The following is a 13,493-nucleotide window of genomic DNA, read 5'->3' as shown; positions in this document are numbered from 1 at the left end:
GAAACCTGTGTCCACCACTGCTGTCAACAGGGCGGTGGCTCGTCGCTATCGGGCAGCGCCTGGTGATCCGGTGTTTCTCTCCAGACAACCAACACCGGAGAGTCTAGTGGTGCAAGCCTCATGTTCATCCAGATCCTCTCCTGGCTCGTTTCCCGGAACACCTGCGGACAGGGACTCAAAGAAGATGGACCATGCTGCAAAAAATACCTTTTCATCTTGCAGTATGGCCTTAAAGTCATCCGATGCGACCTGCATACTGGGGCGTTACATCCATGCCCTTATGGAGGAATCGAAGGGCCACCCTAATTTGTCCCAGGAGATGTTGCAGCTGCTGGCGGATGCTCAAGCGGCAGCGACTAAGGTGATCCAGTCGGGATTGGATACTTCAGACTCGTTGGCTAGAGCTATGGGCACGACCATAGTTTCTAGGAGACAGTCTTGGCTACGGTCATCTGGCTTCTCGTCTGACGTGCAGGCAACTCTTCTCGATCTTCCCTTTGATGGTGAGAGGCTCTTCAGCACAAAGGCGGACTCTGCCCTGGAACGTTTTAGGGAGAGCAGAGCTACTGCAAGATCTTTATGACTCCAGTCTTCTGCTTGATCCTCCTTTAGAGGTTTTTGGAGGTTTAAAGGATTTGGACGTGGCTCTTCCTTTCGTGGAAGATTGCAAGGACCACAACAATCTGCTTCTACCCTGCCATACAGATCTTTCAGGGGCAGGGGCAGAGTCCGTACGAGAGGAGCCACTGTGCAGCACTCTGCCTCTTCCTCTTCCTCGGGAGGGGTGAAGCAAGGAAAGCAGCCCTAGTCCTCCTCCACTCCCTGTCCACTTGTCTCCGGTAGGGGGGAGACTTGCCCATTTTCTTCCGATGTGGGAGGTTATAACATCGGACTCCTGGGTCATCGATATCGTGAAGAAGGGGTACGCTCTTCCCTTTTGGGAATTCCCTCCTCCTTCCCTCCCTGCCCATCCTTCTGTTCGGAAGACCATCTTCTCCTATTACAGCAGGAAGTATTGTCCCTATTGGCAAAAGGTGCGATAGAGTTGGTTCCCGAGCAAGAGAGGGGTCAGGGCTGTTATTCAAGATACTTCCTGATTCCCAAAAAGGATGGTCGGTTGAGACCGATTTTGGACTTGAGGGTTTTGAATTGGTTCCTCAAACAGGAAAAGATCAAAATGCTGACCCTGTCACAGGTTCTTTTGGCGTTGAACGAAGGAGACTGGATGGTGTCGGTCGATTTGCAGGACGCGTATTTTCATATTCCGATCCTCAAATCGCACAGGAAGTTTCTCCGCTTTGTGGTGGGATCACAACATTATCAGTTTGCGGTCCTTCCGTTTGGTCTTACTTCTGCACCTCGAGTTTTCACAAAGGTGATGGCGGTGGTAGCGGCAGAGCTCAGAAGAAGGGGGATAGCGGTATTTCCCTACCTGGACGATTGGTTGATCAAAGCCAAGACTCCGGAGCTCGTGTGGCGCCATCTCCAGTCGACAACTCAATTGTTGTACGACGTGGGTTTTTCAGTCAATGTACCCAAATCTCACCTGGAGCCCTCTCAATGCCTCCTGTTCATAGGGGCAGTATTGGACACGACATTGAATCAGGCCTTTCCTCCACCCCAGAAGGTCCAGGACATTCAGGCGTTGATTCCAATGTTTCAAAATGGAGCGGTAGTTCCAGTCCTCAAGGTTCTTCGTCTGCTCGGTCTGTTCGCTTCTTGCATGCTGTTGGTCACTCATGCACGGTAGCACATGAGGGCTCTTCAGTGGTGCGTCCGCAGGCAGTGGTTTCAACACAAAGGGGATCTCGAGGAGTCGATAAAGATCTCCAGAGACACTGCGGTGGATCTTTAATGGTGGGCAGCGGTCGACAACCTGTCACAAGGAAGGCCGTTCTCGCTACCCCCACTAGTGGCCTCAGTGGTAACGGATGCTTCCACTCTAGGGTGGGGAGCTCATCTGGGGACCTGGAGATCAAAGGCCTTTGGTCTCCAGTAGAACAGAGATTACACATCAATCTGTTAGAATTGCGGGCAGTACGTCTGGCTCTCAAGACCCTCCTCCCTTCCATTTGCGGTCAGTCCATCCAAGTTCTAATGGACAACACTACCGCGATGTGGTATATAAACAAACAGGGAGGAGTGGGGTCGTATCTTCTCTGCAGAGAAGCTCTTCGTCTCTGGTCCTGGCTTCAGGAGCACAAGATCTGCTTGGTGGCACATCATTTGGCCGGAGTCCTGAACGTGCGTGCGGACATTCTCAGTCGACGCAGCTCTGCTGACCACGAGTGGCGTCTTCATCCAGATCTGGTTCTATATATCTTCCGGATGTGGGGATATCCACAAGTAGATCTGTTTGCAACTCAAGAGAATGCGCAATGCCCGCTATTTTGCAGCCTCCAGTATACGGTGCAAGGAGCTTTTGGGGGGGCGCGTTTCAGATGTCCTGGAAGGGTCAGTTGCTTTACGCGTTTCCCCCCATACCCTTGATTCCTCGAGTTCTGAGGAAGATCCGCCAAGACCGAGCTCAAGTCATCCTAATAGCTCCGGATTGGCCAAGAAGGGTGTGGTATTCGGGCCTTCTCCAACTCTCTCAGTGCCCGCCGCTCCGTCTCCCTTGCAGGGTGGACCTCCTCTCGCAGTCGCATGGGCAGATTCTACACCCCCACCTCCAGGGCCTGCATCTTCATGCCTGGAGATTGAACGGTGCAATCTGAGTTCCTTTTCTCTCCCACCAGATGTGGTGGATGTTATTTTATCGGCCAGACGACACTCCACCATCAAGATATGCTAATTGTTGGGCTAAATTTGCACGCTGGTGTGGAGAGAACAGTTTAGATCCCTTAAAAGCTAGTTTATCTGACATTTTGTCATTTGCACTCTATCTGGCACAGAAGGGTTGTGCGATTGCCACAGTCAAAGGTTATCTGTCTGCTCTATCCACTTTTCTGTGCCTTCCTGATCAGCCATCCTTCTTTAAATCGCCTATTGTTTTAAAGTTCCTAAAGGGGCTCACTAACAAGTTTCCACCAACGCCATTCGTTATGCCTCAGTGGGACCTTAACTTAGTCTTAACGTTTCTAATGGGGTCCCCGTTTGAACCGATGCACTCTTGCTCTTTACGGTTGCTAGTACTCAAAACTCTTTTCCTGGTGGCCATAACATCTGCCAGAAGGGTTAGCGAGCTTCAGGCTCTCACTGTAGAACCTCCATACCTTTCTTTCTTTAAGGACAAAGTGGTGTTAAGGACCAAGGCGGCTTTCCTACTGAAGGTTGTTACACCCTTTCACCTCGGGCAGTCGATTACTCTCTCTTCCTTTTACCCTCCACCTCACCCATCCAAGGAGGAAGAGAGGCTCCACCGGCTGGATCCACGAAGAGCGCTGAGCTTCTACGTCGCCAGGATGAAAGAGTTCAGACAGGATGATCAGCTCTTCGTTGGATACGTGGGGAAGAGGAAAGGTAGAGCGGTCCACAAGAGAACGCTAGCCAGGTGGGTCATTCTATGTCGAAGATTTGCTATTCTTTGGCAAAGAAAGATCCACCTGTGGGGCTTCGTGCCCATTCCACCAGGGCCAAAGCAGCTTCATCGGCTTTGGCTAGAGGTGTTCCTGTGGCTGACATCTGCAGGGCAGCGACCTGGGCGTCCTTCCATACTTTTGTCAAACATTACTGTTTGGATTCTGAGTTTAGGAGGGATGGCCATTTTGCTCGCTTGGTGCTGCATGTTTTCTTGGTTTGACCATTCGGGCACCCACCTCCGGAGGTAGTACTGCATTGGGACTCTATTCTTTTGGTGAGGAATCCACAGGTAGGTGTATCCATCAGAAGAATAAATTACTTACCTTCGGTAACGCTTTTTCTGGTGGATACAGTAACTACCTGTGGATTCCTCACGGTCCCACCCGCCTCCCCGTTGCCTGACTGGTCAAACCGAGAAATCCTTGGGTGCGCATCATTGATCTTGTAAATATGTATATAACTGATTCATGTATATAGTTATGATAACTGTATATACAATTTCTTTACGAATTAAGATAGTTCAAAGAAGACCTTTTGATCTTGGTTTATATATGTACATATTTATTTCTCTCTGGTATTGTGCATTCATTACTGTTATTTAGAATGTGTTCTATAATAAATGTTCTATTTTCATTCATTTTGGAGGAATATGTGCTCTTTAGGTTTAACCTGTTCGCCTCTTTGGCACGTAAAAAATTGTGATAACTGACGTCTGCACGTCGACGAGGGCTTCTTATTGCCTGGATGACGTCATACGGCATCGCGTGGAGTCGGGCGATTGTGACGTCATCGTCGACGTGCAGAGCTAGAAGAAATTTCGGTCGAGGCTGGCGCGAGGGGAGCATTCTTTTGGTGAGGAATCCACAGGTAGTTACTGTATCCACCACAAAAAGCGTTACCGAAGGTAAGTAACTTATTCATCAGGCACTTTAAGACTCTATAGTGAGGAGTCCATCAAATTGACCAACCCAGATGACCCCCTATTGCCCCTCTGAGCCACCCGCCTTCTGGGAAATATTAAAAATGTCAATGTTGACTGCTGCCGGTCGGTCAGCATGAGTGAAAGTGGAGGTCAGTCTTAACTCTCGGCTTCCACTCGTTGGCTTCCAGCTCTGTGCAGGGATCCCCAGTCCGAATCAGGTGGAAGTCACTCTCCACACCACATCTAAATCTGGACTCTTGCACAACACCTCATCTGCACTACATAGGTGCACTACCTCCTGTTACATATATGTTTCCAGATGACTGACGTGATCCACTTTACCTTTGACCAAATTGTCACAGCACATCAAATAAGCACCTAGAAACCCTTTAAAAATGGTGAAGCGCTTCTCCAGCTTGGAACACTGGAAACCTCTTCCCACCAACTCGGCGTAAGAATGTGGCTACGAAAGGTTTGACAGACTGGCAGAGGGTGAGGCTGTACCAACCCTTGGAAAGGCCCTGGGACAGCAAGTGGTGAAGGTGCAGTACCTCATGGTTATGTTGAGGTCAATCTTTTTCAGGTCACCGTTTCCACAGGTCTCGGGAGAAGCCTTCACTTCCACGTTGAATGTCTGCTTCATGTTCTCTGGTTTTATATTGTACTTGACAGTCGTCTACAAGCAAAGAAGGGAAAGCATGGGAGATGGATAACATTCTGAAAGCGGCAGAAGAAAATGCTACCTGTTACCCCAGCTCTCAATTGAGACTGGGAAAACCCGGCAATTGAAAGAAAAAAAAGTCACGTCCGTTTTTCATCCTTTCATGAACGCACACAAGTGGAATTAAAATAAAATATAGCCAAACGTTAAAAATGTGTTTAATAGATGTAACAGCCCAGCTGCCCAAAAAATAAAATGTGATGACTATTACACTGGCATGCACCCTGGCACAGTGATAATGGGCAGCCACTTTACAGATGCACATATCCACAACTCTAGACCGAGGCATCATTGTTGATTGTTGTACTAATACAGAATGATAAATAAAGATTTATTTGTAAAAAAAAGAGCTTCTGAAGTGAGGGACCTTCTCGGATGACATGTAGAACGGGTCTCACGTGACCCCAGAGCAGCAGGGGCTGTGGTGACATCTCATAGAAGGAAGCTTACCACTCATTGGTGGCGGAGGACGTGATTTAGAAATCTGCAAACGAGTCACACCGTCACAACGAAAACTAAATCCTGTAGGATACAATTAGATTTATATCTCGGCAGACGGGATATCAGTCACTGCTGTGATGGAGTAACTCATCCGCCAAGATCTAAACCAGGCCCAGAGTGTCTTAAATATTAACTTTAAACATGAGGGGGTCAAGGAGTGATGAACTAGCCTAATGCTCCCTGTCCACCAGCCACACATCTCATCAACCCCAAAGCGAAGGGACAAAGACCCTCCACTCACCTGGCAGAACACACAAGCATTTCCCGTCACTTCTAGCACATAGGACCCTGGGAGGGGCAGAGTGTCTGTTTGCTGGAGCACCAAACTGTTGCTGGGATTCATGCTGAACTTGGCAATGCTGGTGCTGCCTGACTGCACGTCCACAGTGTTTGTACCGTCCCGGTTGTAAACTCTAGACAGGAGCTCGATCACTGCCTGCAAAGCAGGAGCCGTATCCTACGAAACATTGAAGACATGTTAGTCATACACCATGCGCTACTGGAGGCTTCGTACACAACCAACAGGTTTACTATCAGCATTAGAGGGATAAGCGTTCCAGCTGACCCCGCCTGGATGAGCAGAGACTTCCACACCAGGCACATAAACATGTTAAGGTAATAACTACACAGGAGTGGGAATCCTAGGAATGATCTAATTAGTTATTGAACAAGTACACAGATGACCAATCAACTTCAGTGCATCCTGGCATCAACTGACACCAGTTTCTATTAGGACTCTAGAAAAGATGATACACACAGTACTCTAAGCATGCAATGACACATACAGGATTCTAGGCTAAAAGGACTGTAGGGGGAGTAGCATAAACTATAACACATCTCCATCTTATTAAACTAAATAAAAAAATTAAGAGAATTAATAGAATGCATAAAAACAATTGCATAACACTAATGCTACAATAAATGCAATGTCAAAAGAGATACACTCAGAACATATATAAAAACCTGTTAAAATATTAGACTACTATACAGACTTAACATGACCAGTGAGTCAATCCATCACATAATCACACCAAACAGGTTTGTTCCTTTGTCATTCCAGATGTTTTCATGCCACCATCATCCAGATTTGAGGAAGGAATGTCTACGCTAGAAGCATTCTCATGAGCCGACATTTTGTCACTAAACTTGACCAAGCAACACATCACCTGAATCAAGCATCACATCATTTTTCTTCACTTTGAGAATGATGAAAGGACTCATGGACCTAGAGAGTCTCATTTTGACCTGCAGAGTTTTTAACATCAAACCTGGACTAATGTTTCTTGGTATGATCTCCAACTGGAACTCCTATCTTCTTTGGAAGTAAGTACCTCACCATAGTCACTCCCAAACTCAACCATGCTAGGTTAAGTTTACGGTGAGGCCTGCAACCTCTCAATGAAAGAAAAGGTGAGACGGAGGTAACACCATTAGGTGCATTGCGGTACGCCCACCATGTTTCTCTCAACACACCTTTCAGAGAAATTCTTATGGAAACGGACCATTTTCACAATTCTGTTAATTTTCTCTGACAATCTATGGGCCCGTGCAAACAAAAGGCATATCTATGAAGTAAAATGGACAGGTCCTTTAAAAATCTATATATTTTTCAGGAGTCAAGTTGTACACCAGTGGTTCCCAACATTTTGACTTCTGTGGACCCCCACTTTATCATTACTGGAACCCAGGGACTCCCACTGAATCATTAATGGAATCCAGGGACTCCCATTGAATCTTTTTTGTAAACCGGGGACTCAAGCCTAAACATTGTCGATGATTTGAACTGCAGTACAATACAGAAAATACAGAAAAAAACATTCCATCAAATACATATATAAAAGATCACACATTTTATTTAATTTGCAAACAAATAACATTAAAATATATATATATATTAATAGGAAGGTTGTAGCTTTTCTACTTTCAATAGAAGCCACTTATCTGTAGTATATTTTGTTTAATGTACCTGCACTGCTGACACAAATCATTCTGAAGAAAAAAATGTAATTGTTAGCATTCAATTTAATATTCCTTGACATTTATAACATTTTCAGGTGTACATTTACCCACCTTGTTTATATACACGTTTTATTAGTCTGTTATAGTGAATTTTCTAAACACTCATGGACCCATGAGGAGGCTTCCTGGACCACCTGGGGTCCCTGAACACAGGTTGGAAACCACTGTTGTACACCATTTTCGGAGATTAAATATTTCGTAATACCTTTACAAGAGAACTTCTCCTTAAAGGACTCAACACCGTTCTGGTGTTAACAAAGGCTACACATTTTGTAACCATCCATTTGGACATATAATCAACCAACAACAGAACATAACACTTGAAAATAGCCATCTGCTCCAATGGACCAATAATGTCTAAGACTAACTTGATCCAATGTTCTGATAATGTTCTGATGGAATGTCAACAGCTTATTGAGGAACAGTCTATGTGGTCTTGCATTTTTCATTACATGCCCCTTGCTAACAGTCCTTCACAACACACTCCACCTGGCAATCCATATGAGGTCACCAATTCCACTCACGTAATCTTGCCTTAGTTAGACTCCTGTCCAAATGTCCTTCATGAGCCAGGTTGATAGTTTTTCTCACCAATCAATGAGAGGTACCTATCACCCGTTCACCTCGGCAAATTCTACTTCCATTCATAGATCATCTTTTAAAATTCCAAATCCTTTCAACGTATCAGGAACATTTTTAATATCAGGCCAACCTTTCACAATGTATTTTTCAATGTTGACAAAGCTACATCAATTGAAATAGCAGCAAACCATTCTTTATCATCAATTGCACTTTCACCCACCCATTTAGCCAAAGAATTTTCACAGTCATCGTCGAAGGGCAATCGCGACAGATAGCCATGCAGTTTTTTGATCTGGGCAAGTATTCAACACCAAAATAATACTCAAACAAACCCTCCTTCCACCCCTTGATTCTGAGAGATAAATTTTCTGCATTACTATATGTGAAAATTTGTAAAAGGCCCAAATGATTTGAACTGACAGTAAATGGTAGACCCCATAAGAAAAACATTTAAATGAACAATGGCCCAATAAATAGCCAATTTCTTTTGCTCAATAACAGACTACCATTCTTCTGCTCCTCCTAATCAATGTCAGGCAAATGCTACCACTTTCAGCTCTCCATTAACGTTTTGGAAAAGAAGTGAACTTAACCCAATAAAACTCACATCTCTTGAAAGAAAAGTTTACTTGTGGGTATCAAATTAGCCTAATGTAGGCAGATTTCCAATATTCTGCCTGATAGTTCTAAAGGCCGTGTCACACTTGTCATTCCACACAAAAGTGGAACATTTCATAAGGAGAAGTCTCAAAGGCTGAGATGGGTAGCAATCTCAGAAATGAACTTTGAACAAAATTCTGCTAAATCCAGGAAAGAACATATTTGATGTTCGGTATCAGGCCGACATGCACTAACACGCTTTTGACAAAGTCCAAATTCGGCCTTCACCCGAAATGGTAGCATCAAGGTAAGTCTCGGAGGCCAACCTAAACTTATATTTTTCCCCTTTGAAAACCAATCCATAGAAACATCTAATTACATTCCACAAAGTCTCATTGTGCCCTATTTGGCTCTTATCATAAACCAAGATGTCATCACAAACGAAAAGAACTCTAGACAGACCATCCAAAACTTTCCTCATCACCCTCAGAAATCATTCAGATGCAGATGTCAACCCACATAGAATGCAAACAAACATGAAGCTCCCAAAGGATCATAAAGGATTTCAAATGTCTAGATTCTGCATGCAATGGGACCTGGTGATAGACAGAAGATAAATCCAAGACACTAAATAGTTGTGCTTCTTTCATCAGTGCCAAAGCTTTTGAGATGTTGGGTAAGTGTGGCCTGTCAATCCAAATGTGTTTATTAAGACCACAAATGTCAACACACATTCCTTTTGTTTTTACCACCATCCTTCAGTGTCAAGACCAAAGAAGCAAGCTATTCCAGTGAGTTTATCTCATCAATAAATCCCAAGCTCAACAACTTGTGGTAATTGCTTCTTTAAAGTATCCATCATCTAATTCAGAACTTTTCTCACTTCGGATACACAAGGCATAGCATTATCTTTCAACACAATTTTGTGTTCGAAATTCTTGAGCAAACCAAGTTCATTATGAAACTCTTTAGGGAACTCAGAATAAATATCACTTGAGAAATCACTAGCAGGCAACAGAAAAACGTTTTCTTATGAATTGGGATTCAGAGTTATTCTCATATCTCTCTCATGTCTCCAACCTAAAAGGTCATCACCTTTTTTTGCAATATATACTTTACCACTATAACAGGTGCTGGTTCATGTGCCTGTCCTCTTCTGGCACTTGGCGCCAGTGTTATGATATGTAACACACAGAAGGAAGACTCCAAGGTAAGATTTAATTATTTATTACAGAAGTACAGATGCAGACCACCAACCATCTTCAGTGGCATCTTGACAGCAAATGACACCCGCTTATACCAAGATTCTAAGACAGATGGCATACATAGTACTCTAAGCATGCAATGGCATGACATATAGAGGACTCTATCCTTCAGAGATGGTAGTGGGAGCAGCATAAGCTAAAATAAAACATTGAGCTAACTTCACGGAACTAGAGTTAGTGGTGTTGGGGTGGCAAATTCTTCAAACAAAAGAGGGGTCTGTGCATACATCTCACTAGTAAACTGGTGTGTGAAAGGCATAGCTTTATCCAAACTCTCAGAAAGCTTGGCCCAACTTCAATACACTTTTCTTAGGGTCTCTGTTCATTTTACATTTTATTTTATGAACACCAGGGCTTTCTTGGCGGTTATTTGAAATTACTGGTAGGTGCTTCATGACAGCCAGGGGAGGGTTCCGTGAGTAAAGTGCTGGAACCTAACTTATCTGTATGCTCTACAGGTTGTGTGTTGGAAACCCAGCTGGACCACCACAGCCTTTTGAGGTGAACACATTGGTAATTATCAAACTAGGTAATAGTCAGTAACAGCTATAATTTGAGGAGATCAAAAAGAACAAAATCCAGTAGAGCCTCTGGCATCAAATGGGATGTAGAAAGACAGCCTCCCACATAGTCACTTAAGACTTTTGAACAAAATGGCCAAGGAGATATTTTCCAAGGCTCCACTCATAATTATGAAGATTGAGACCTCATTTCAGGTCACCCTACTCTAACAGTAATACACTGAAAACACAACAAAAACCCCACACAACTTTATAAAAATAGAGTACATTTTAATAAATACAATAGCACCAAAGAAATTTAATCCAGAATGATGAATTTTTAAAGATTTTAGTGAAATCTAGCAGCTAAAAGATCAAAGCATCACCTGTGATTATCTGGTCATGCAAGACTGGCTGAAAGTCAAAATTAAAGGCTGACTATGGCTGAATGTGGGTTGGATACGAAGAGTGGATTAAGCACAGTTTCTGCTTACTCTCTGACTTAGAAGAATTTACAGAAAAAACGTTTTGGAGAAGGTAGAGTTTCAGCAGAGGTAGGCAGAGAGGAGGTCATCAATGACGGGGAGCCACTGAACAGAGTCTTGGTGAAGTCGCTGTTGAGGGCAGGAAAAGCTATGGGTGGGAAAAGCTAGATTTTTAGGCTGAGGAGCTCATTGTTTTAATGGATGGATTGCTGATTATCGTTAATCCTAGTGAAAATTTCTTCATTTGGACTTCAAAGTTTTTCTGGGACTTAGAATCACCTAGCTGGACAAGGCTGTAGACAATAGCTGAAAAGGGCTCCGCGAGACTAGATACCTTTGTCAAGAGGTCACACTGAAAGGGACTAGCTGCTGTAGAAGAAGAATATAAACAAAACTGTAGCAAAGTCAGGGCACCAGCGATGCACCCTGGGTGGATTGGTTACAGGTAAGTCCCAGGCATTTGTTGGATCTCTAGGCAGTTTAAAAAAATAATAATAATAATAAGTCCCAGATTTTAGGACTAGGCAGGGGCAATACTCCCAGCACCATTTTCCAAGAGTTCAAGACCTGGGACGGGTTCTACTTCGAGTGCTAGGATTCTCCCCAGCAGAGGGCAGTAGCAGGGTTCAAGGCCTCCAGAGCTTGTTGTGTCCCTGTAGCTCACAGAGGTCGGCAGACAACTAGTGTGGAGGAGGCAAAGCCCTGTGAAGTGTAAATGAGACTGGGCACAAATCCTCATCCCAGCCATCCTACCAGGATGGCCCATCCTGTCCACAGTTAGCCCCCATTGTGTTTTTGTCTGGAAGCAATACACAAATCCTAACAGCAGAGCCATTCACAGTCATGTGACCTAGGATACTGACAGAAGGCATAAATCATTTGGACAGGAAAATGCCAACTTTCTAAAATTGACATTTTCAGAATTGTGAATTACAATCTGACTTAACCATTAAGTAGGATTTTAAACTACAGTTCATTTGAGTTTAAACACAGAATCTCTATCTGCTCCCAATCCAAAGTTAGCACTTATTAAATGTAATTAGGTGACCCAGTCTTAGCCAATGGGAGAGATAGGCCTTATAGCAGTGCCAGCACATGTAAAACTTAAGTGCACTTATCCTACTTTTCAAATACCATGCACTGTGCCCTAGGAGCTGTTAGAGCCTACTTTCGGGGTGACATGTAAATATTAAAAATGCCTGTCAAAAGTTCTATTTTGCCAGGCTGAAATGACAGTTTTAAAATAGCACTACAGGTAGCAGTGACAGGCCTAACATATGTTCTAAAGTACTACTTTAGTGGCTAGAATAATGAATGCCGTAAATCCGCTATTAGCATTTTATATACAGGCCTTGGGTACTTGTAGTACCACTTACCAGGGACTAAGAAGTATATTAAACGTGCCAAGTAGGTGTAGGTCAGTGTTACCATGTTTGTGGGAGGGAATACTGACACCTTACCACTGCTAACCAGTGCTAAAGTGCACAGAGTCCAAAACACTTCAGCAAAGAGGAGAGGTGGAGGCAAAAGTTTTGGGGCAACAAAACGCCAAGGATGTCAGGACTAACAACCTCTTTTTTGGGAATGTTCTGCTACATTGATATAGAAGTGGCAGAGTAGCTTAGGTTGTGGCTTTGGATGACTCTTGGAGTAGGGTTTGAGTCCTTACTTGCAGTAGATTTTTTTGAGATTTCTTTTTTTAATTTATCTGAAAACAATACTGATGCGGAAAGGAAGGACAGTTTGCTTGTGATTCGAAGGATTCATTGGTCAACTATTATGTTGGAAATTTGGTTGTGTGGGAAAGGACAACAGTCCTACTGTTTCATGGAGAATGTGGAATTCGAACACTATTCTATGTTTAGAATAGGGATTGGTGGATGTTTGGCTCAAGAGTTAATGTCTAAAAATGTCATCCAAGAACTTTTTTGCGTTTGCTGAACAAGCTAATTAACTTTGGAATGCCTTATATGGTAGAGACTCCATCTAGTCTTAGAATATTCCCCTGGTGTCAAAGTGGATAAGGAAAGTTTTCTGAGCAGTTCTCTTGTGTGCCAGTGGGTGGAGTTGTTCGCCTCCATCTGGCATTGTCAGCATTGTCCTAACAGGAAGTGTTGTGCATGGTGCCCATATAGGTACCACCCCATGGTACTGACTTGTTTGATGATTATTTTCTATGCCAGTACCACAGAACCAAACAGAGGTATGACCAGTGTGCCAAAATGAGGTTCTCAAGGATCTTTTTTGAGATGGTGACTACAGTTCACGGAACAGGGAGGATGGAAGCCTCATTAAGGCATCTGCAGCTAGAGTCTCTACTATCTAAGGCATTACCAAAGGTAAGTAGGTTCTAAGCAGTCTCTCTCCGGAGGTGGG

At 43.9% G+C, this 13,493-nt stretch overlaps 1 protein-coding gene across 1 annotated transcript in view; it reads right to left on the bottom strand.

Moving 5' to 3' along the window:
- Window positions 1-13,493, bottom strand: part of LOC138303637 (alpha-2-macroglobulin-like) — a 219,002-nt gene that overhangs the window by 27,706 nt on the left and 177,803 nt on the right. Inside the window, exons 30-31 of the mRNA XM_069242934.1 lie at window positions 5,908-6,123; window positions 4,996-5,120 (exon numbers count right to left, since the gene is read on the bottom strand). Coding sequence (XP_069099035.1) covers window positions 4,996-5,120; window positions 5,908-6,123 — 341 coding nt within the window. The remainder of the gene's footprint in view (window positions 1-4,995; window positions 5,121-5,907; window positions 6,124-13,493) is intronic.

Source organism: Pleurodeles waltl, chromosome 7, assembly GCF_031143425.1.
Source record: "Pleurodeles waltl isolate 20211129_DDA chromosome 7, aPleWal1.hap1.20221129, whole genome shotgun sequence".
Lineage (NCBI taxonomy): Eukaryota > Metazoa > Chordata > Amphibia > Caudata > Salamandridae > Pleurodeles > Pleurodeles waltl.
Note: the sequence above shows the minus strand (reverse complement) of the source record. Positions and strands in the feature narration are given on the sequence as shown.